Below are 25,827 nucleotides of genomic sequence, written 5' to 3'. Positions count from 1 at the left end.
GCTATGGGGGCTGCTGGGGAAACTGGACGACAGGGGCAATTCTGCCAACAAATTAAAATCTGCAAAGTCATTTGGGATCAAAAATAAAGTTATTATTATCAATATAAGCCTATATGTTATTTTAGTCCAGACTTGTCTTTTAACCCATTAAAGGAGGAGTTCACCCAAAAAATTACTTATTTTCTATCAATTACACACCCCATGAAGCCTTGATTTCATGGATTTATTTTAGTTTTTGTGGCATTCCTAAAACAATAATTTGATGACCGTGTGTATTTCCGGTAGGAGACACAAATAATCTACTTTGTGTCTCCTACCGGATACATTGGCCGGTAGGAGACGGGAATCAAATTATTAGCTTAGGAATGCGACAAAAACAAAAAAGAATCCATGGATTCAAGGCTTCATAGGGTGTGCAATTGATAGAAAATAAGTCATTTTTTGGGTGAACTCCTCCTTTAAGACCTGGAACGCATCTGTGTCATTTTTTGGTTTGAGCTAAAAAGCATAATTTTACACTTTGGCTATTCAAAAATAGCAGATCTACAAGCTCATACGAGCTTGTAGATCTGCTACTTTAGAAAAATTGTGAAAATGTGTGCAAATCTTTGAATATATAATATATTATTTTAAAGCCTTTTTTTTTCTACTCAAATCTTTACTTCTGGGGGTCCCTGGAACAACATATTTTGTGATGGGGTCGGCAGCCAAAAACATATCATTTTGGGGGTCCTTGACATGAAAAAGTTTGAGCACCACTGATATAGAAACATACATTTTTCAGAATACTGTTGGGATTTAGAAGACATTCGTAGAATCGGCTTCAGGCTGCAAATCAGGTTGTAACACTTCAATATATCACTTTCAATTAAACCATTATTGGCAAAACAGTGAGGGTTTAATTCAGTGGTCCTAAAACCTTTTCATGTCACGGACCCCACATTGTTTAATTATTCATTTTTTTTAACAAATAGTAGATACAATGACTATCTCACAGCACGTCACTTGGTGTGTATATTTGCATATTAACACATTTTACTGGGGACCCCATGGAATCGGCTATTTTCACAATATTTATCTGTGCCTATAACTAACAATTCCAAGTTTGTAAGGGTGGGGGGTCCCCAGTTCAAATATGAGGATTTAAAGGGACAGTTCACCCCCAAAAAGACTTTTTCCTATTGATTCCTCACCCAATGGAGCATTGAATTCATGGAGATCTTTTTGTTTTTGTCGCATTCCTAAGCCAATAATTTGATGACCGGCGGAGCCTCCGGTAGGAGACTCAATGCGACTTTGAGTCTCCTACCGGATACATTAGCACCTTTCCACCGGTCATCAAGTCATGTCCACCGGTCATCAGGAATTCGACAAAAACAATTTGAAATCTAATTTCTAATTTTTTGGGGGGGAACTATCCCTTTAAAGAGCCCGCCTGAATCCTGCTGTGTACCAATCACCTGCTGCCTGCATTCACAGAGACAGGCATCTGTCTACCTTCTGGGGAGTGTCAAAAAACTGTGTTCTTAATACTGTTTAACTTTTTTTTGGTTTTGTTTTGAAGACTATAAAATGCCCTTTCTGGATGTTTGCCTCCAAAGGTTAAGCATAAAAATATATATACAAAATAAATAATATTTATTAAAATAATAATATGAATTAATATTACACACATGGATTTGTCAGAATTGCCACAGCTGTCTGTGAGAGTCCATTTCCACACTGAAACAAAGTTGACAAGCAGCCCTTAGTGCATAGAGTTCACACTGAAACATGTGTCCCACTTACTTTCAGCAAGTGGTGGAAGAAGTACTCACATTTTTTACTTAGGTAAAAGTAATACTGCAATGTTGAAATACTCTGTTACAAGTAAAAGCCAAAATGTACTTGAGTAAACTGTAAAAGTACAAAAGTATTGGTATCAAAATCTACTTAAAGTACCAAAAGTAGAAAGTACTCAAAATGCAGTTTTCAAATGTATAAATTGTATAAAAACATTTTGAAAATAGCAGATCTACAAGCTCACAATGCATCACATCACGATACATGTGAGCTTGTAGATCTGCTATTCTTAAATGGCCGAAATGTATAGGGCTGAAGTGGGTAATGTATGTTTTGTAATAATAATCGAAATCTACAAAGTAATTAACTGACTAAAGTTTTCAATTCATTGTAGTGGAGTAAAAGCACAATATTTGCCAATGCAGTGGAGTAGAAGTAAAAGTATTGAAAATGGGAAATACTCCAGTAAAGTAAAAAGTACTTCAAAATTGTACTTATAAGTACAGTACTTGAGTATATGTACTTAGTTATTTTTTCCACCACTGCTTTCGCCTAAAGCTTGGTGACGTGACGTGAGGTAAACTTTCGCCCTACTAACCTCTGCATACAGCGTTATGTTGTGCAGTACAACGGTGTCGCTCGCACAACAATAAAATAAAAAACAGAGCAGACCTACAAGCTCACAACGCGTCACGGTAGCGTCGCGTTGTGAGCCTGTAGATCTGCTCAGTTTTTCCCCCTATAATGCAGTGGGCGTGTCCGTGTCCGTGTCTGCCCTCGGAGCAGCCAATGAGAATGAAAGCTTCTCTCCGTTGGTTATGTCGCATCAGAGTGATATAATAAGAGAGTGACGACACTCCCACAGTAAGAATCGAATGCGGAAATGCTCTGTCTATCGTAATGAGGAAGTTCCAATATTTGGAACTACAGCCCATATAGCGGCCCCGCTTCGCGGCGAGATCAAAGCGTGTCGTAACTCTCTCTCTCTAGGGGTCTGTGTCGCATCCAAGCCATAAAGCTACTGCAGACAGAGAGATCAGCATCAGTATTTTTACTATCTTTACAATGGCAGCTCCCAAGAAAATATGCATCATTGGATCCGGCAACTGGTAAATTGTTTGTTGTTATTATCATCTTTATATTGTGTCGTGTCTAGCCTTGGATCAAGACTATCATGTTTACTATTGTATCGATACTTGACTTTTACTCTCGTATCTATGATGATAGTCTTGGGCTTCACCCCACAATAGTCACTGGACATCCGCGCGGAAAGCCCGTACTTCTCCGTACATGTACAAACAAAAACGTATAAAGTGCTGACTCGGTAGCCCCGGATGTTAACTTGACATTCGGGAGATTTGTTCACTGTATTACTCAATAGATGTGTGTTTTAATCCCGTCTGTGTCGGGATTATGTCGGAAATTCCCTTTATTCCTCAATGGGTGGTAGTGACGGGGCGCATCCGGTGAAAGCCGGTATTACACTTCATGTAAACGAGGGAGGGAAATGGTGTTCGGCCACAGACGGCATTAAAACACATATCTATTGAAAAATACGGACTAATACATTTCACAAAGACACCAAATACTGAGTTAACATTTGGGGCAACTGGGAATGCACCTTATATTTTGCATTTGTACATGTTCGGAGAAATACGGGGTTTACTGGTGAAAGTCCAGGACGCTCTGGGGGGTGCAGCCCAAGACTATCGTAGACATGCGAATGTCAAAATCTATCATAGTCTTGATCCAATAAGGCTAGTGTCGTGCCAGTAATGGTGCGTGAAACCTGCATAGGATAGAAACGCACGAACCGGCTTCAGTAGAGCTTTGCTAACATGCAGAATAATGTATGTAAACATACTGTTACTAAGTAACCAGACAGGTCTGACTACTAGGCTATTAACATAATAGCATCTGTGGTGGAAAAAGTACTCAAAATGTAAATGTTTTATTTAAGTAAAAGTATCACTACTGCATAGATATCCTCTGCTACAAGTAAAAGTCTGATATTCAAAATTTACTTGAGTGAAAGTATTGGTATCAAAATGTACTTAAAGTGCCAAAAGTAGAAAGTACTCATTATGCAGAATGGCCCATTTCACAAGTATTCAAATGTATAAAAAATCTTTTGAAAATAGCAGATCTACAAGCTCACAATGTTGTGAGCTTGTAGATCTGCTATTTTCAAATGGCTGAAATCAAACGTATATGGCTGAAGTGGTTACTGTATGTTTTGTAATAATGATAAAAATCTACAAAGTAGTAACTAAAGTTTTCAAATAATTGTAGTGAAGTAGTTTAAAAGTAGCCCAATGTGTCCTGCATATGCATAAGGGTGATGGATAGTACTGTCAGTTGTGTAGCCTGCCCTACATGCGATGCATTGACTTGACTGTTGAATGCAGTGGTGGAAAAAGTACTCACATTTCTTACTTAAGTAAAAGTATCATAAGGCTGAAGTGGTTAATGTATGTGTTGTGATAATAATCAAAATCTGCAAAGTAACTAGTAACTAAAGCTGCCAAATAATTGTAGTGGAGTGAAAAGTACAATATTTGCCTCTGAGAAGTTAAAGTATTGGAAATACTGAAGAAAGTAAAACAAAATACCTCAAAATTGTACTTAAGTGCAGCACTTGAGTAAATGTACTTAGTTACTTTACAGCGGTTGAATGGTTGATAAAACACTGTGTGAGTCACAGCTTTTATTACACATATTGGACGCAGTGTGCTTCAGTCTGGAATGTAACCATGGAAACCACATTCCTAATGGAATTTAGTTCCATTCAATGAATCATTGATTCATTGATCGCTGTGGATTAAGTGGACAAATGCCTTCATATACGTTAAGTACCATACTCCAGGACAGCATTGTCATAACGTTAGTTTACTTTCAAATGATTGTGCAGTGTTCATTTATTTATTTATTTGACATCAGAATTAGCTTTATTTTCACATCAGAGGTTTACAGGTGTAGACACGTGGGAGGAATGATCTGTTCGGAGGAGCTCCAATGTTTGTCGTTTTCAAGGAAAGTGGAAGAATAGAGAGAGGGAATAGAAGAGCAAGGAAAACAGGATAGAAACAGGTCTGATGATCAACATTTCTAGTATTCATGAGGAAGGCAATGCTATTTGAGGCAGTAAAAGCAGCATAACTGTATATTAAGATAGGTATGTACAGGATAATGTACATGATAAAAAAGCAGCATACAAGCAACCAGTGTTGATTTTGTCGACGACCTTTTATCGCTGACGAAAAGTAAATAAAAACTAAGCTATGATGACTAAAACTATGACTAAATATATTGACAATTTCGTCAACAAATAAAAACTAGACTAAAATGTTAGTGAGGGACTAGTGGAGAAGTACGATACGGAGCCCTCCAGTAGAACTAAAAGACCAGTCATTTTATGCTTGATTGCGCTCGGCTGTTGCACTCTGAAAATAGCAGATTTACAAGCTCACAACGCGCGTTGTGAGCTTGTAGATCGGCTATTATCAGCATGCAACCAAGTGTAAAATCAGCCATTACGACGCCATCAAGGCCCCGCCAAAATACATTTTAGTCGACTAAATCAACTGTAGATTTAGTCGACTAAAATCTTATGATATTTAGTCGACTAAAACTAGACTAACAGTAAATAGGGATGACTAAATGGAATTTGATTCAAAAGACTTATGACTAAAACTAAATCAAAATTTGCTGTCAAAATCAACACTAGAAGCAACAGGTATGTACCAGAGGTTACAAGTAGCAGCAGATGCAGATGTGTAGTAAACATCTGTATCTGTGTACACAAGGTGCAGCAGTAGAGACAGACACACAGATATAGAACATAATGGTGATCCAGTATGTTTTGTAGTCATGTGATGTGTTGGGTGTTGAATGGTTGATAAAAACCTTGTGAGTCACAACATTTATACACAATGTGATTTTAATCTGTGGAATGTAGCCATGACAACCACATCCCCTATGGGACTATGGACTACATTGACTTTAATTGATTAATGTGGATTAAGGAGTGAAAATGCCATCTAGAATGATCTTATTTCTTGTGCAGTAAGGCTGTTGTTCACATAAGTGGATTACAATATACCAGGAGGACACTCAGGACAGCATTGTTATAACATTAGTCTCCTTTTAAATTATTGTGCCGTTTTTATTTTTTACATCAGCACACTTTATTGCTTGGAAATCCTCACAGTGTCATGAATTAATACAAACAATTCAGTGAACTAAGAGGACTTAGCACTTTGAGATTTGTTTAAAATGTAAAGTGCATTATAAATTAAATGTTTTAATAAGTATGAACTGATATGATAATATACAGTAATACTATTATATCTCTGCTGTCGGGCAGAAACCAGATGACTCCAAAATGTTCATTTTTCAGGAAATGAAAAAACAAAACAAAAAGTGGAGTTAGGAGGTTTTGTCCATCATTGATAAGAACAGCTGAATGGACCTCCAAGCTCACACAAGGGGGTGGAGCCTGGAGTTAGCAAAACCCCCTAACTCCACCCCCCTTTGGTGGAGTTAGCTGGTTTAGCAGACAGTTTGAGGATCCAATGGAGTTGGCTGGTTTTGTCAGAAGCGCTTTTTAATACTTTTCATTGGTTCAATATTTTTTTAACCAACACACAGATGTAAAGGGTGTTTAATAGCACTGATTTATGAAAAATATAATAAAAAGCTGAAAAATTTAGTTTGCTGGTTTCGGCCAGACAGTGACGATATGTAATATAATATGATATACAGTAAGCCACGGTGTGATATTGTTGACCCCTGATATTAAAAGCAAAGCTATGTGGCTTCCCTCCAGTGAAATATCTTTGTTGTTGCTAAGTCCTGCTGCTGGAAGCTACAGAATAGACCACGAAGCTACAGCGTAGACCATGACTGACAAGTTCTTGTTGCTTTTAAACTTCTCTGACTACACTGTAGTGTGAATTGAACATTAATTAAGTTAGCAAGATGACCCCCCAAACCCTGTCTTAATCCTTCTGTGTCTCTCCAAACACATGCAGGGGTTCTGCCATCGCCAAGATAGTCGGCACCAACGCTGCTCAGAACTCAAAGTTTGACGACACTGTAAAGATGTGGGTGTTTGAAGAGACGGTCGACGGGCGCAAACTGACAGAGATCATCAACACGGACCATGAGAACGTGAAGTACCTCCCTGGACGCAAGCTGCCTCCCAATGTGGTGAGAAACACTTTGGTTTTTATAAAGATCTCTCACCCTTTTCAACACCATGAAACTGACTGGAATGAATGTCAGCTTCGTGCTGCTTCGCCTTAATGTTCATTGCTGGAGTTTGATTCAGGGGCATTTTGCGCTGTATAATAATCGTCTGTGTCGGGTGGAAACCTCATGTCCAAAACAGGATTCAAATTCAAAAGTTTCAAAAGTAGGAGATCTGAAAGCCCCGTTTGGAGCTTGTGGATCTGCTACTTTTGTGCGACACTGTAGTATGATCAAGTAGGGCATTCATTTACGAAAAAGTTACAAAAAGTTAAAACATGGAAATAAGAGGTTTCTGCCCGACAGCAACGATATTAAAAAAAATAACTCACCAACGGCCACTTTATGAGACACACCCCACACTAATCGGCCAGTCATATGGCAGCAAGCAATTCAATGCATTTAGGCCTGTAGACATGGTCAAGACCAGTGGTTCTCAAACATTTTCATGTCAAGCAGGTGCCCATGGCAATGGGCCATGTGACAAAAAGGCTAAAAGGCCACAGTCTTAGGCAAAAATTGCTAAGACTGTGGGGTTACAAAGGTCATGTCCTATGCTGCATTTACGTTCCAGCTATGGCATGTCAGTGAGCAAGAGGAAGTTGTGGTAGCAGGCTGTTGACTTCCTTTCCAACGTCTGTGTTGTCGTCCGCCGCGCTTGTTCCTCCTCCGCTGTAATAGAAATATTATATTCCATTCAGGTGAAGTTTTATATCATTTATTCGGAAGATTTCATCAGAGCAAACAGCATACACAGATCCGTAGAGCCAGGCTTCCTGGCCTGACCAACCTCCCCTCGGGGCACAAGCCTCCCAAACCTCCTCTACCACAGTTCTTTATACTCCACATTGTACCAAACAGGCTATTCTAAATGGTCTTATAAGGTATGGACTAAAGATCAGAGCGACACATACACAGTTACACAAATACACATAGCTGACACAGTGAGAATAGCATGAAAGATTCAGATCAGCTGTTCCATTTACAGCTGTAGGTGAGTCAGATTTAGCACATTCATGTGTAGAGTGGTTGACTAAAGACCCCTGCTGTGAGTTTAAACCTTAGTTCAAATACAGTTAGATAGTACAGAAATAATAGAAGAACTGGTTGGCATTCTAATTTATCCATTACACGGCATCTCAGGGGTCAATGAAGGTCGGGGATTGACCTTGAGGCCACCATATCTAAGCCTATATAACCTATTCACCGAAAAATGGCTTGTCGAAGCCAGAGGTCAGAGGAGAATGAATGGCCACCAGACTGGCCAACAGTAACTCAAGTAACCACTGCTTACAACCAGGTATGCAGAGGAGCATCTATGAATACACAACAGGTCGAGCCTTGAGGCAGATATAGGTTACAGCAGCAGAAGTATGCTACTCCTGTCAGCTAAGGACAAGAAACTGAGGCTACCATTCACACAGGCTCACCAAAATTACACACACACACACACACACACACACACACACACACACACACACACACACACACACACACACACACACACACACACACACACACACACACACACACACACACACACACACACACACACACACACACACGTCCTAACATGACCTGTCAGCAGATGTTGGAGGCTAGATAAAAAGGCAAAAATAGAAGTTTCATAAAATAGAGCAAATAACGCTTACACCCATTCAGCAACTGACGCTGGAGATGTCTGCTGAGTCAGGAGCAGCAGACGGCCCAGAATGAGGCTTTATTATAACCATTGTTCCAGTGTGGTTTCTGCTTTCTGCCCCATACCGGTGGGGCAGAATATGGCTGAAGAATAAATACTTGCAGACAAAAAGTTAACAACCAACTCAGGCGTCACTATTACAGGCTACACCTTCCACGAAGGCCCTGCAGCAGTGTTGATTTTGACAGCAAATTTTGATTTAGTTTTAGTCATAGTCTTTTGAATAAAATTCCGTTTAGTTTTAGTCATATTTTAGTCGTCTGAAATGTTTTAGTTTGTCTAGTTTTAGTCGACTAAATATAAGATTATAGTTGACTAAATCTACAGTTGATTTAGTCGACTAAAATGTATGTTGGCGGTGCCTTGATGGAGTCGTAATGGCTGATTTTACACTTGGTTGCATGCTGAAAATAGCCGATCTACAAGCTCACAACGTGTCGCACTGCGACGCGTTGTGAGCTTGTAGATCTGCTATTTTCAGAGCACAACACCTGAGCGCAACCAAGCATAAAATGTCTTGTCTTTTAGTTCTACTGGATCTCTTCTCTAGTCCCTCACTAACATTTTAGTCTAGTTTTTTTTATTTTATTTATGAAATTGTCAATATATTAGTCTTTTATAGAAGGTGGACCCTACCAAGAGCTAACGGGCAGTAATCAATAATCAATGAACTCACCTGAAGCTAACCATGACCATGAGTCATCTACCAAATTACATACATCATGTTTTACAAATCCAATTCAAATACATTAAAAATTTCAGGTGCCCACTCATTCACATAAACCCTTAAAATAAGATGACTCTTATTAAAAAAAAGAAACATACCACACTGACCTTACACTTATGGAAGCTTATGGAAGCAACTGTGTAGACTGTGTGCTTGCAATGTCTTAAAGGGATAGTTCACCCTCAAAATGACTTTTTTTCTATGGATTAGTCACCCCATGGAGACTCGGCTGCACTGTGACACCGTGGATGAAAAAAAAAGTATAGTGGTGCCTTGAGGCCAAAAGGTTAGACAAACCACTGGTATTTCTGATATATCGACAATCTCACAACGCGTTGCGAGTTGACCATATAGGGTATAAGTGTTTATGTACCGTAATTGAGTAAATGTCCTTTAATTAAATTGTCCTAGGTTGCTGTCCCAGACCTGCTGGAGTCGTCCTGTGATGCAGACATCCTGCTGTTCGTCATTCCTCACCAGTTCATCGGTAAAGTGTGTGACACCATGAAGGGGAAGATAAAGACAGATGCACTGGGACTGAGTCTCATCAAGGTTAGTGTGAACCTGAGTCCTGCACGGGTCGGATCCGTGTATTATCGTAATCACTCAGTACCGGGTCGGAATCGGCGATATTACCTCGGAACTCGGGTCTGTCCATCATTATGTGCAATACCCGAGTGGATCCGAGAAGACCCGTAATATGCCTACTGTGTGTTAGCTCCAATCGGAACCTCTCCCTCTCCCTCCGCTGTATAACTCCGAGATGAGGTTCTCGGGTGCCTGTTGGGGGTGACATCGGCGAATATTTTACACTCTGCATGATTCTTACCCTTTTCCGCACATCGTATTCAAAAGATAAAGGTCGGCCCCCCTGCTCTCACAACTTTTAGCGGTCAAGAAAATCTAAGCGATGGGTTGAAACAAGCCTGTGGCCAGTCAACCCCCGTCCGCATGCGCAGTACTGCTCCCGTAAGATTGCATTGGGAAAACATGGCCACAGGCTGACTAGAAAAGGTGATTTAAACACAAGATTTTCTTGTGCGCTAAAATTTAAAACATCTTAGTGCAAGGGTGACACGTTGTGAGCTTGTAGATCTGCTATTTTCACTTGTTTGGGTCCCAGGCAAACGTTTGATTTCTCTTGAGCCATAACGTTTGGGAACCACTGGTGTAGATGTTCTGTCTGTAGCTCATCAGTCTCTGTTTATCTTCCAGGGTGTGGACGAGGGCCCAGACGGTCTGAAGCTCATCAGTGACGTCATCCAGGACAAGCTGGGCATCACCATGAGTGTGCTGATGGGAGCCAATATCGCCAACGAGGTGGCAGACGAGAAGTTCTGTGAGACCACCATCGGTGAGCTGGTCATACATGCATTATTATTATATTTACTTGTTTATATCAACACCCTCTGCTTGATGTATCAACACCTTCTGCTTGATGTTGGCTAAGAGGATTGTTTAACACATTAAAACCGGGAACGCATGTTTGTAACCGCTTTAACCATTATTTTATACTTTGGCTATTAAAAAATAGCAGATCTACAAGCTCAAAGCGAACATTTTTAACTCAAATCTTTGCTTCTAGGGGGATTCTACAAATGTATTCTAAATCCTATTTTTTTTTTGAAAAAATGTATGTTGCTATAATATCAGTGGTTCTCAAACGTTTTCATGTCAAGGACCCCCAAAATGGTATGTATTTAGCCGAGGACCCCCCATCTCAAATTATGTTGTTCCAGGGACCCCCCAGAAGCAAAGATTTGAGTTACAAATGTTCGCTTTAAAAATATATATATTCAAAGATTTACACACATTTTTAACGATTTTTCAAAAATAGCAGATCTACAAGCTCAGCTGTAGATCTGCTATTTTTGAATAGCCAAAGAAAAAAATAATAATACACAGACACGTTCCCGGTCTTAAAGGGTTAAACAGGGCAAACTTGCATGCAGGGAACAAAATGAACACCCACCACATCTATTGCTTTGGCTGGTAAATGATGGAGACTATCCACCCACTCTGGCTGTGGAAACATATTAGGAGCCAACTTCCTCAATATTAGAATTTTCATTCAAGAAATAGCTTCTGCTGTCTGTTTGTGGTTCTGCCTAAAGCGCTGCTATAAAAAAATGTGTGTGCGTGCGTGTGCGTGTGCGCGTGTGCAGCATTTGATGCTGCGTTTACAGGACCAATGAAACGGGTCAATTCAAGCGACCTCACTGGGAGAGTGTCCTTAAATGAGTGCATGTTGAGAGTTGTGCTACCGTTGTCAGCTTAGAGGGAGCCATGTGCTAAAAAAGAGCAGATCTACAAGTGAACGATGCCTCGCAATTTGAAGCGTGGCCAGCGTGTAGATCAGTTATTTTTGGAAGACAATCACTACGGAGAGAGGAAGAGAGCACTCTCACTGACAACACTGTTGACAGAGGGGCTTTAGATTTCACACACACACACACACACACACACACACACACACACACACACACACACACACACACACACACACACACACACACACACACACACACACACACACACACACACACACACTGTAATCATCAATCTAATCATTTTCATATTTATTTACTTCAGAGAGAGGCTGACGGTGTTTGAACAAACAGTTAGTTGAGGTGTGTCAGTTTGCTCTGTCATTAAATGATAAGTGTTTCACACTGATAGGCGGCTGCTCTACATTTGCCCGGGTTAGATCATCAAGCCCTATCATCGTGCCCCAGACCTCCCAACAGGGGTTTGATCTGAGAACACCTTTTTTTAGCCCTCATACATTTGCAGTCCTGCCAGTAGTCAACACAAAATCATGCTAATGTTACTTATCATTTCTGTCGGGTAGAAACCTCATATGTTACTTTTCAGGATTCAAATGAAGAATAGCAGATCGACAAGCTCAAAACGCGTCGCTTAGCGCTGCTTTTCGAGCTTGTAGATCTGCTATTTTGGATGCTTTTGTGTGACACTGTAGTATGATCAAGTAGGGCATTAATTTACGAAAAAAACACAAAGTACAAATATGGAGATACTTTAAGAGGTTGTTGATAGTCATTGAAAACAGAGTATTCTATAGTAATATTAAAGCTGCACTATGTAACTTTCCTCTTCTACCCCCAGATTTGAACCCGGTTTCCTGCGCAAGTGCTAACATTTCTACCATTGGGCTAATAGAGTGTGCCTGCTTGCTCAGGGGATAAATGTAATCTTGGTCAATCGGGTCAAAATGTGTTTTATTGTATTATTAACATGCTCTACCATACAAAATTACGTTTTTATTCATTAAAAAAAAGTTTTAATACGTGGCAATATACCCAAAATACTATTTATCATGTATGGCTGGTAAAAGTCTGCCTGACTGGTAGTGGGTTTATTTTTGTCTTTCTTTCGTTCATTTTCTTTTTTAATCCACTCGTAGTGGCTGGTAGTTCAGCCACTACAGGGTCACCAGCTGTAGTTCCCTGCTTGCACAACAGTCACGTTTTTAAGGTCAGGGTGTTTTTTTTCGAGGAGTTAATTTTGTCACTTCTCCTCCTTGCCAAGTGTCTGTTGTAATGTCAGCCTGAGGGGGGAAGAGGAAGGATGCTGGGCTGCTTTCACCCATGCATGAAAGTCACCCTAAAAACACTCAAATCGTTGTCGTCGGGCAGAAACATATCTCCATATTCTAAATTGTTGTGTTTTTTTTCGTAAATTAACGCCCTACTTGATCATACTACAGCTTCACACTAAAGCATCAAAGGTAGCAGATCTGCTTTTGCTATTTTTTAATTTGAATCCTGGAAAGTCGTTTTGGACATTTTCCGACAGAGACAAAATAACACCTGTTCACTCAGGACAGACTAACACTGCACAGGATATTAATACAGTCTTTTGCTCTGTAAAAACAAGTGGCTTTATTTAATCTTATAAAGGAAAGGGAGTATTTATTTTCTGGTCACTGGGGAGGGGGCAATTGCTTTTAAGGCTTTACCCAGCTGATGGCTGCTCAGATGGTTACGATGAGCCAAAAGTTTCATAGTTTTCTTTTGCAAGGTTGGTGCCCTGCATGGTTTCCTCCACCGTGTGTGTGTGTGTGTGTGCGTGCGTGTGTGCGTGAATGTAACTACACTTTGGATAAAGGGTACTATATAAAAGCACCATTTACCACTCAAGGGTTGAATAAAGGCGCTCTGTTAAGGGACACTTCAGCTCATATGAAGGGGAAGCCGGGGGTTGAACTGGCAACCTTCCAGTTCCCAGACAGCCTTTACACCCAGTCAGCTACGGTTGCCCCTATAGTATAGTAGCTCCTATAGGAGACATGTGACCTGAAGCCTTCCTCTTTCTGTGTGCAGGGAGTACAAATAAAAAACATGACTTAATGTGTGCAGGGTGTAAGAATAAGAACCATTACTGTATGTGTGCAGGGTGTAAGAATAAGAACCATTACTTTACTTAAAGGTAGGGTAAGTGATTTACTTTGGTTAAAATAAGTGTTAAATAGCTCTATATTCTGATAGTACTCATTGCTATAGAGTGTTTGTTCAGTAAAAGGAGTCTCCATGTCTCTCCAGCTCTTTATTAAACAGAAAAGGCATTTTCAGTGCTCTCTCCCGATTGGCTTAACTCATTGAGTGCCATAACTATTAATATCTATTTCTGGCTATTACAATTTTTATTACAATTTTAAATTTAGTAAAACAAAAGTGCTTAGGAAGCGAGATACAGTCTTTTTCAGTTATAAGTTAAACAAGGAGTGGATGGAGCTGCAAATCTTCAGATAATGATATCTTGGGTTCAAGAAGATTTTTTTAGTTTTTTTTTTGTTTTTTTTGTTTTTTTCTATTTTTTTCAAAAACACGTGAAACACGTTAATGGCACGTTGCACCATAGCGCTAAAACACGTGAAACACGTTAATGGCACTGAATGAGTTAAATGTTGTCACCTACCTGAAAATGTACTTTATTCTGTTTACTAAAGAGCTGGAGAGACCCCTGTGACCGAACAAACGCTCTGTAGCAATGATTACTATCAGAATATAGTACCTTTTTAACAAAACAAAAAAAAAATACAAAAAAGATCACTTACCCTACCTTTAACCATTACATAGTAGTGTATATTTGTCTGTCATTAAATGTTTTGATGAATTGAGTACAAAGGACCCCAATGGAAACAAGCCATAGGCTTTCTTTGGTTTAAAAGTCCTCTTGGCAGACCTCGTATTGAACTGTACTTTCCTGTGCTTTACTGCTAATAAAGTATTCAATCAATCAAACTTTCTGTGTGCAGGGTGTAAGAATAAGAACCATTACTGTCTGTGTGCAGGGTGTAAGAATAAGAACCATTACTGTCTGTGCAGGTAATCTCTCAAGAACAGCTTCTGCACTGCGTTGGAATCTGTCGGGGAGGTTCGTCATAACGTGTGCGCATGGGCGTGCCTTCAGATCAGGAAGCAGGCCGCGCTTTACCCAATCAAATGTAGTGGGCGGGATTCACGTGTCCGTCGATCCTTCCCCCCTCGAAACAAACCGAAACTAATTTAACAATAGCGTCCGCGGAGCAGACAAAACCACGGAAAGATATTCACATTTTAACTTACTCTTTCATCATAGAAACAAGTGGGCTTATAACCAATACGATCCATGTTCTCTGGGAGAAGTGGTGTTAGTGTTCCGTGTAGAAATATTGTTAGTGGGAATGAAAACATAGTCGCACCAACCGGAAGTGATGCGCTGAAGGCATACAACAAACACCGGTTTCCTTGCGCTCTGGCGTTACGTTTTCTTCCGCCCAGAGCCAACAGACATAGAACAAACAGCAGAGGGCGCTGTTTTTCATTTTCAGTTGGCGATGGGTTCCCAGATTGGTGTGCAGGTTGTAAGAATAAGGACCATTACTGTCTGTGTGCAGGGTGTAAGAATAAGAACCATTACTGTCTGTGTACAGGGTGTAAGAATAAGAACCATTACTGTCTGTGTACAGGGTGTAAGAATAAGGACCATTACTGTCTGTGTACAGGGTGTAAGAATAAGGACCATTACTGTCTGTGTACAGGGTGTAAGAATAAGGACCATGGTGCTCTGCTGAAGGAACTGATGCAGACCAAGAACTTCCGAGTCACGGTGGTGGAAGAATATGATGTTGTGGAAATCTGTGGAGCTCTGAAGGTGAGTGGTGGAAAAAAGTACTCACATTTTGTACTTAAGTAAAAGTATCAATACTGCAATGTAGAAATACTCCATAAGTAAAAGTCCGGAATTCAAAATGTACTTGAGTAAAAGTACAAAAGTATTCTTAAAGTACCGAAAGTTGAAGTACTCATTATGCAGAATGTCCCATTTCAAGTAATCTTTTCAAAATAGCAGATCTACAAGCTCGCAACGCGCCGCAACGCGCCGCAACGCGCCGCATCGCGACGCGTTGTGAGCTATTTTCGGCTATTTTCAAATAGCCGGAATATATATATGGAGTTTAAGTGGTTAATGTATGTTTAGTAATAATAATTTAAATCTACAAAGTAACTAGTAAGTAAAGTTTTCAAATAATTGTTGTGGAGTAAAAGTACAATATTTGCCTCTGAGATGTAGTGGAGTAGTAAAAGCACTGAAAATTGGAAATACTCCAGTACAGTACTTGAGTAAATGTACTTAGTTACATTACACCACTGGTGTTGTGTAGTTGTTGCTGTAGTACTGTAGTGTTGTGTTGGTGTTTTGTAGTAAGACCTGGAACACATCTGTGTCACTTTAGCTTTCTTTGGCTATTCAAAAATAGCAGCTCTACAAGCAGCTCTACAAGCTCAAACTGTTAGGATTTAGAAAATGCTTAGAAGCGGCCTCAGGTCTTAATGGGTTAACAGTGTGTGTTTTTGTTCTCCAGAACATCGTGGCGGTGGGGGCGGGGTTCTGCGACGGCCTGGGTTTCGGGGACAACACCAAGGCGGCGGTGATCCGGCTGGGCCTGATGGAGATGATCGCCTTCGCCCGCATCTTCTGCACGGCGGGACCCGTGTCCTCCGCCACCTTCCTGGAGAGCTGCGGCGTGGCCGACCTCATCACCACGTGCTACGGCGGACGCAACCGCAAGGTGGCCGAGGCCTTCGCCAAGACGGGGAAGGTGAGAGCGATGGATTGGTGTGAAAACAAAAACAGTGGTGGAAAAAGTACTCAAATGTTTTACTTAAGTAAAAGTATCAATACTGTAATGTAGTCTGTTACAAGGAAAAGTCCGGGATTTCAAAATGTACTTGAGTAAAAGTCAAAAGATTGTAACTCAAATCTTTGCTTCTTGGGGGTCCCTGGAACAACATATTTTGAGATGGGGGTCCACGGCCAAATACATATCATTTTGGGAGTCCTTGACATGAAAAAGTTTGAGAACCACTGATATTATTGCAACATAAGTAAAACCCCCAAATTTTAGTTAAAAACTTTCACTTTAAAAAAATATATATATATTCAAAGATTTGCAAAAATGTTTTTGATTTTTCAAAATAATTCAGATATACAAGCTCATAGCACGGCACTCAGTCCCGCACTTTGAGCTTGTATGTCTGCTATTTTTGAATAGCCCAAAGAAAACTTAAAATGACAATTCAATGGGTTATGGCAGCGATTCCCAACAGATTCCCAAGCCTGTTGTTTTTGAGGAGCGCTCGTTTTGGTTCACTTGTCCTTTGTATGAGGCTGGTGAGGTGCCCCCCCGAGAGCGAGTGCCTGCTGGGCATGGAATGTGTGCCAACATCTCTCTCTGGGACTGGCACTGTCTGCAGTGGCTGGATGGCCGGGTCAAAGTACCAAGACGTCTTGGAGAACACTGTGCTGATTGTTGCACTGATGGAGTAACAGCTTCTGGTGTCATGGCAGGGTTAACTAGGGTCACTGTACAGCAATCTGGTTGAGATTATGCAACCATTGATGCCATAATCTTCACAATCTGGGACCTATCTAGGGCTGCATGATTCAATTATTTTCTTAGCGATTATCCTATTGATTACCTTTTAGATTAATCAAATAATCGAGAAGCATTTTTTTTTTTGTATCACAGAATTGAAGCCAGAAAATGTAATTGATCGCATACGGTATATCTCTGCTGTCCGGCAGAAAGCAGCTAACTCCAAAATGTTCATTTTTCAGGAAATGACTAAAACTAAACAAAAGTGGAGTTAGGAGGTTTTGTTCATCATTGATAAGAACAGCTGAATGGACCTCCAAGCTCACAATGAGGTTGGAGGTCAAAAGGGGTGGAGCCTGGAGTCAGCAAAACCAGCTAACTCCTCCCCCCTTTGGTAGGGTTAGCTGGTTTAACAGAAAGTTTGAGGATCCAATGGAGTTAGCTGGTTTTGTCAGAAGCACTTTTTAATACTTTTCATTGGTTTAATATTGTTTTAATCAACACGCAGGCGTTAAGGGTGTTCAATAGCACTGATTTATGGAAAAAAATGCAATGTTTTTTAATATAATTATCTAAAATATATAATAATGAATTAAACCAATTAGCTGGATTAACAGCAGTGTTGTACCTCTAGACTCGATAGGCACTCAACCATTATTGTAAAGAAATTGGGCCTCTTCCTTCAGGTGTTACCAGTGATACTAATGAAGGCTCTGTTCCATTCATGGTCAAACAGAGTCAGGGTGCTGATGTTGTGCATGTTGGGTTACTGGAAACACTCTGCTACACCAGTGCTCCAAGGTGTGGTCCAGGGACCCTCATGGTTCCTTGAGGGGTTTCCAAATGGCCCCTTATGGGTCCATTTGGTTCCATGTGTACACTCTATGAGTTATGGGGGGTCCTTGAAATGAAAACGTTTGAGAACCACTGTGCTACACTAAATGGAACAGAGCCTTCATTAGTACCATTGGTAACACCTGTGAAGTAAAGGAAGAGGCCCAATTTCTTTCCAATAATGGCTGCTGTGCATAGAGCCTATTCAACAGTTGTTGCATCAGCTCGGTCGTGGTGTGTGTGCTAGACGGCTAGAGTAACAAACACAACCATGTTGTCTGACCTGCGACAAACCCCGGGCTGAGGAATGGAATGCCATAACTTGGGCTTATTTCTGGACGTTGAACCTGGGACCAGTCATTTGGAATGTTGGCAGGAAAAGTTGCCAGAATATACTGCTATCATCACCACCACCACAGCCAGGGAGAAGAAAACATGACAGTCGGGGCATTAGTTGTAAACAAAATGACGGATGGCAAATGACGGGCTTGAATTCAGGGGTAAAGTTTCTTATTCAGTATGAAGTGTAGTGTCTTGACTATACAGCTAGAGGTTCTTAGTGATGCAGTAGCCTGTAGTTGCTTGAACTCACTAATCTGTAGCGTGAGGCGGCTTGATGTCCAAATACATCCCCCAGCCATGATGCAGAAGTACGCCCCCTGGACATGACACTAGTATGTCACAGGGACTTTACACCCCAATCCAACCTTTGATGCTGAGTGCCAAGCAGGGATCCGAGGCATTGGGTCCCATTACCACTCTTTGGTTTGACCCGGCCGGGGGATTGAACCCTGACCTCCCAATCTCAGGGCGGACACTCTAGCCATAAGGTCACTGAGCTGGTATAATCTGGTTATTAGTAAGAATAAAAGCTGGTTGAGGTATGGACTGAGGTATGAGGTGGGGGTAGAAGGCTGTTGTGGCTGCATATTATTGTTCTTCCACCCGCTACTGAATAAATATGTCCTGATTATTCCTTCATACTGAACAGCTGGTTGTTCTAGTGAGCACAGATAACGGGACTTGGGACGTCTGCCCATATAATCAGCTGATGAGCTCATCATCCCACAAATGGATAATCCATAATACCAATAGAACATCTTTGTGTTAAGAGACATGGACAGATTTAAGACACAATGCAACTAGTACAGAACATAGATATGATTGACCAAACACATTTAAAAAATAATAATTAGGGATTCTGTATAGTCAAAGATAAAGATGTGTCCCCTTAAATGAGGCCATACTAACTAGGCTTAGGCGGTATTTATTTGTTCATATCTTCCTGACTTATACTTCTTTTTTTACAAGAGTATATCTACTATATAAAGTTCAAAAGTGAGGTGAAACTCTCTGTTATGCAAAGCTTTCACGTTTGCAGTTCAAGGAGTAAAAGAGAATTAGAAGTAAAGAATGGGGGGGGGGGGGGGCGCCTGAAAATAGCATGTTAAAAACCAGTATCATGTCATTTAAAGAGGTCCTAAATCACATGTAGTGCATCATTTTTAGATTTCTTTGGCTATTCAAAAATAGCAGATCTACAAGCTTGTAGATCTGCTATTTTAGAAAAATCGTGAAAATGTCTGCAAATCTTTGAATGTATTTTTTTTACTCAAATCTTTGCTTCTGGGGGTCCCTTGAACAAAATATTTTCAGATGGGGGTCCGCGGCCAAATAAATATAATTTTGGGGGTCCTTGACATGAAAAAGCTTGAGAACCACTGATATGTATAGCAACATACGTTTCCCAAAAAAGTTATGTTAGGATTTAGAAGACACTTTTAGAATCCCCCAGAAGCAAAGATTTGAGTAAAAAATATACATTCAAAGATTTGCAGACATTTTCACGATTTTTCTAAAATAGCAGATCTACAAGCTTGTAGATCTGCTATTTTTGAATAGCCAAAGAAATCTAAAAATGATAGAGACTATTTCCCAGTCTAAATGGGTTAAAAACTAAAAAATTAAAAAAAAAGAATTAGCTCGAAGTCCTAAAGTTAGACCTAAAACATACTGTATGTGCATCAGTATAGTGAAGTTCTAAAGGAAGACCTAATAAAACATAATATACTGTACGTGCATCAGTTTAGTGCAAATCAGTTAAACACAGGCGTTTTGTTCAGCAGCCTGACAGTTGCCAAATCAAAACTCTCTCAATACCCTGGTACTGATTATGATGATAACCGGTACTTGTTTCTCTCTGAGCTGGAGAAAAAGATGGTACACCTACAGTAGGTCATACAGTATTGTTTCTCTCCTCTCTGTATCAGTCCATAGAGGAGCTGGAGAAGGAGATGTTAAACGGTCAGAAGCTGCAGGGACCTGCAACCGCTGCTGAAGTGCACACCATCCTAGACAACAAGAAACTCACCGACAAGTAAGTTAAGATGCATGGAACCTCATGAGGGCTCAATGCTCTGAATTAGGAAAGGCAAAGCAGTCTTTATATACTACTATAACAACTGAGTGTTGAGTGCTATATGTCATTTTGAAGTATTAATTAGTTTGTTTTTTTCAGTTTGGTGTTTGATTTCACGTTCAGTTAGTTTTACAAGTGCATAATTGGTACATACATGGAATTGACTAGTTTTACCATAGTTTTCTTTTGATTTTGTTTCAGTTTTTCTGGTATTATGAGGAAAGCCTTGATTTGATTTTGTTTCAGTTTTTCTGGTATTATGAGGAAAGCCTTGATTTGATTTTGTGTCAGTTTTTCTGGTATTATGAGGAAAGCCTTGATTTATAGAAGGTGGAAACGGGTTAAGATGAAAGAACGCATGACATCACATATGATGGTGGGAAAAAACTGAAACGAAGACGATTGTTACATGCAGGGCAGGAATTTCAGGGAGGCCACGAAGGCCATGGCCATTGTTACCCCTCAGTTTGGCCTTGTGCCCCTCAAAAAATGGCATGCCCTGAGGCCACTGTGGCCTTAATGCCCCAGCTGACAGCACCACTTTCTCCTGTCTTATGTAGACACAAGTGTCTTTTTCTTGTCATGTACAGTAGACACCAGTGTCTTTTGTTGAGATTCTGAATTCTTAACTCCCCTGAGTCCCCATCTTTAAACCATGACTGAGCATGGATCAGATTGTAAATACCATTATTGTCTCCGCCAGGCCGAAAGGCATGGCGAGAGAGTATGTTTTTCCCCCTGTCTGTCCGTCCGTCCGTCCGTCCGTCCGTGTGTCTGTCCTTCCGTCTGTGACCAGCTAATCTCCGGCACCGTTGGCTTGAATGCAGCGAAACTGTGCACACACACTCCCTGGATGCCAATTCAGAACCTCTGCCCCAATTTTTTCTCATGGGCCTTTTATAGCGCCATCAGGAGGCCGATTTGTGCAAAACATATTTTTTGACAGTACTCCTACAGATGTTGTCCAAAAACACGCAAATCGGTACACAGTATCTCTATAGTCATTAAACGAAACGGGACTTTCAGATTTGTCATTTTCCATCCTGATTGGCTAAAAATGTCTTCCAAAGTTTGCAGGAGTGCTCCGTTTTGAACAAAATGCCTCAAATCATGAACACAGCATGCAATTTCCGTGAAATTTTGCACGCACATTCCCATTAGGCCGAGGAAGAAATACCATTTTTTAAATCAGCCTCATGGTGGCGCTGTAACCGGCCGATTCGTGTTTTTACCTATAACTGCACCGATCTGTGTAAAACTTTGTTTGCACACTCCCTAGAGGTCAAGGAAAAACCTTTGCCCTGCATTTTTCACATCTGCCTTTTATAGCGCCACCAGGAGGCCGACTTATGTAAAACACATTATTTTATACTACTCCTTCCAATTTTATCCAAATTTCACGCAAATCGGTACACATGATCTCTATAGTCATGTGATCAAGACGGATGTGTTTGATTTTTCATATTCCATTCTGATTGGCTAAGATTGACATCTAAAGCTTGTTTTGAACAAAATTCCACAAATCATGAACGCACCTAAGATTGACATCTAAAGTTTGCATAATTGGCTTGTTTTGAACAAAATTCCACAAATCATGAACGCACCGTCCGATTGCGGTCAAACTTTGCACACACATTCACACTATGTTGAGGAACAAATGCCACCCTTTTAACATTGGCCTGTTATAGCGCCACCAGCAGGTCTAATTTAGCAAAATAAATCTTTTTAACAAAATGCCTCAAATCATGAATGCAGTCAGTGTCCGATTGTCGTGCAAGGCCTAAGAAGAACTGGCACCCTTTTCACATTGGCCACCAGGAGGCCACAATAACCTACCTGACCTGGCGGAGACCTGTGCTCCGAGGAGCACTTTTTCTAGTTTTTTATTTTGTTTCACTGCAGATAGTTTACATATTAAATTTAAAATCATCCTTAACCCTTAAAATGCAATTAATTCTTTCAATGGACACAAATCTTTTTTTTATTTTTATTTGATGGCCTTCCTGCCCTGGCATTTGGCCTTTGTGCCCTCAAAAAATGGACAATGCCAAAGGCCAAGTGGCCTTGCCCCTAAAATGACGAAATTGACTTTACATGCAATTCTTTTGTTTGTTAGTCTTACTCTTGCCTATGTTCATTTTCTTCTCTCTTTTTGTTTTAGTTTCAGATACCGAAATGTATTTGAGCACCTACAGTAGTTGATCTCTCTTTCTCTCTGCAAATGAGATACAAATAGAGTTAAAAACGTAGATTGTTGCTTTACTTCTAGGATCAACGGGAATGACTTGAACAAAAAAAAAAGAAAAGATCAGAGAACTCATAAAAGGAACGAAGGAGAAGGCGTAAAATCAATGTACTTTAATCATGTCAATATAAAAGCCTACATATTTCCTAACTGGTCTTCGTCAGGGCAAGTATTTTTTGAGTGCTCGGATCTTATATTCTTCCCACTTAGTTTCAGTCAGCTATAATATCAATAACCCTGTCTGTAGATCATTTGATATGCACAACGTTTTACACTGACTCTGCTGTTTTCCCAGGTTCCCCTTGTTCACCGCTGTCTATCAGATCTGCTACCAGAGCCGTCCTGTTACAGAGTTCATCAGCTGTTTACAGAACCATCCAGAACACATGTAAACACACAGAACCATCTAGAACACATGTAAACATAGAACCATCCATCTAGAACACATAGAACCATCCAGAACACATGTAAACATAGAACCATCCATAGAACCATCCAGAACACATGTAAACATAGAACCATCCAGAACACATAGAACTATCCAGAACACATGTAAACACATAGAACCATCCAAAACACATGTAAACACATAGAACCATCCAGAACACGTAAACACATAGAACCATCCAGAAACACTGACTGACTCGGATGCTCGCAGACAGAACCATCCAGAACCACAGACTGAAGCGCAACACAGGCTCCTTCCCACGTCCGAACTTTGTTTGGTAAAGGGAGGTGATGAGGACTACAGTTTGACGTCATTCAGATAACTATTCTACTCCACGACACCACTCCTCCTGCACCCCCATGACCCCTGACTGGCCCAACTAGTCGGGGAAAGCCCGTCCGAAACCTAACGTTTCTTTTTTTCCGTCGTCAGAAGGAGCATGTATTGACCTTGAAACAGGAATTCATTGTCACCACTCCCAGTTTGTTAACCCGTTATTAACCACTTAAACCCCCATATGGTGGAGCGGAGTCCCTCAGGGCTCTACGCTGGGGTCTTTTCCGTTTTCTGTTATTGTGGGGAAAGCTTTCGCTGAAAATAGCAGATCGACAAGCTCACAACGTGTGTTGCAATGAGCTTGTCGATCTGCTATTTTCAGCGAAAGCTTTTCCCCACAATACGGATGTTGGGGTTTAAGTGGTTAAATAGATGAGAGACCACCTTGTCGCTCCACAGCTGAGACGCAACAAGTCCCCCATCCTCCACTGACGTGTGGAACTCTTGTTCACGCTTCACGGAGGCTTCGTTGGACTTGTGTCTGAAATGTTCCCAAAAATTGCCGACCTACAAGCTCCCAATGACCCATTTTCTCTTTTTTTGAACATTTGTGAAAATGCAAAAGAAACTCGATCGTCACGATATCGATAGAGGTAAAAAAATATTGTGATATTAGATTTTATGTCCATGTGGCCCAGTCCTACCATACCTTAAAATAATCATTAACCTTGCCGTCCAATGTAATGCCAATGGCACTCTTTTGTTGTTGTTGAATGTGATACCTCACTTAATCTGCTTGTTTTAATATTTATTGTGATCAGTTCCTTTACCTGTGTGTTGCGTTTCTAAGTTGAAATCATGTACTGTATGTTAGCCTACTGTGAATGTGCATAGCAACCTGTTCTTGGAAAAAGTGCCTTATTATACAATGTGTGGTTGCTAAAAGTCTTGGCCTGGTCTGCTGCTGCTGCTTTGAGAAACCAAAGACTTGATGATTCTCTTAACCCTTTACGACCGGGAATGCATCTGTGTCATTGTAGATTTGAGCTGTAACCATTATTTTATACGTTTGGCAATTTTTTTGAAATCGTGATTTTTTTTGCAAATCTTTGAATATCAATTCTTTAAAGCGAAAACTCTGTAACTGTCAAACAAATGTTATTTGTTCTGAAAATCTGAAAAAACGTTGTTGCTCTATCTTTTTCAATGTCAAGGATCCCCAAAATTATATGTATTTGGCCGTGGACCCCCATCTCAAAATATGTTGTTCCAGGGACCCCCCAGAAGCAAAGATTTGAGTTATAAATGTTCGATTTAAAAACAATATATAGTCAAAGATTTGCAAAAATGTTCACGGTTGCCGTGCTATGAGCTTGTAGATCCGCTATTTTTGAATAGCCAAAGTATAAAATAATGGTTAAAGTCTTTATGCAGTTGCGTTCCCAGTTTTAATGGGTCAAACGTCCTCCCGAAATGCCATTTGTTACCACGACCCTGCCTTTTGAATAGATCACTCAGTGGCTAATGTGCAATGGAATAAAATGTCAAATTAACATTTTGCCTTTGAAATAAATGGATTCTAATGTCATCATATCGCTTTCATTTTGCCGTGCGGTCTCTCGCAAGCATCATAAACATCTCATTACTTTTGCTTTTGAACCTGCACCGCGCGTCTTCATCCTGTCGTAAATAATCTAATTTCTGGGCTTTGAACTGAGACCGCTATCACTTTGTCGCCTTCGGTGGAAACCTTGTATGTCCAAAACCGCTCGGTTTTTATTATTAAAAAAAAAGAAATTAATGGTGAAAACAGCCGATCTACAAGCTCACAACACGATGCGTTGTGAGCTTGTAGATCTGCTATTTTCACTACTTTTGTGCGACACTCTTGTATGATGATGTACTGTAGAACATTAATTTACGAAAAAATATAAAAAGTTTAAATATGGAGATATGAGGTTTCTACCCGACAGCGACGATTTGGAATTTTGTCAGGGGAAGTTGTCAGAATATAGCGCTATCATCAACACCACAGCCAGGGAGAATAATAAAACATACAATTCACAGTTAATGGGTATAAACAATATGGCAGATGGTTAATTATGCGGTGGAATTCAGGGTTAAGCTTTCTTGTAACTGTCACTTCTCAGGAAATGGAAAGAACCCGAGTTCCATTGGATCCAATACAGTTATTTAGTCACAAGCTCTTGTTAATACTTTTCATTGGTTCAATGTTTATAAAAACCACAGACAGACTTGACT

The 25,827-nt window shown here is 40.4% G+C and overlaps 1 protein-coding gene across 2 annotated transcripts; it reads left to right on the top strand.

Moving 5' to 3' along the window:
* Positions 1–2,786: 2,786 nt before the first annotated feature.
* On the top strand, positions 2,787–23,897 carry LOC308097114 (glycerol-3-phosphate dehydrogenase [NAD(+)], cytoplasmic). 2 transcript variants are annotated; one of them, XM_080444711.1, is made up of 9 exons: positions 2,787–2,891; positions 6,816–6,993; positions 9,873–10,013; positions 10,677–10,815; positions 15,505–15,617; positions 16,330–16,566; positions 20,448–20,554; positions 23,137–23,258; positions 23,319–23,897. In XM_080444711.1, exons 1-8 carry the CDS (start codon positions 2,848–2,850, stop codon positions 23,231–23,233), a joined length of 1,056 nt encoding a protein of 351 aa, XP_080300837.1. In that variant the 5' UTR covers positions 2,787–2,847; the 3' UTR covers positions 23,234–23,258; positions 23,319–23,897. The 2 variants fall into 2 exon arrangements, with proteins under 2 accessions (XP_080300837.1, XP_080300836.1); XM_080444710.1 differs by having other exon boundaries at positions 23,137–23,897.
* Positions 23,898–25,827: the final 1,930 nt, after the last annotated feature.

Source organism: Gymnoscopelus braueri (genome assembly GCF_963280865.1).
Source record: "Gymnoscopelus braueri genome assembly, chromosome: 12".
Classification (NCBI taxonomy): Eukaryota; Metazoa; Chordata; class Actinopteri; order Myctophiformes; family Myctophidae; genus Gymnoscopelus; species Gymnoscopelus braueri.
Note: the sequence above shows the minus strand (reverse complement) of the source record. Positions and strands in the feature narration are given on the sequence as shown.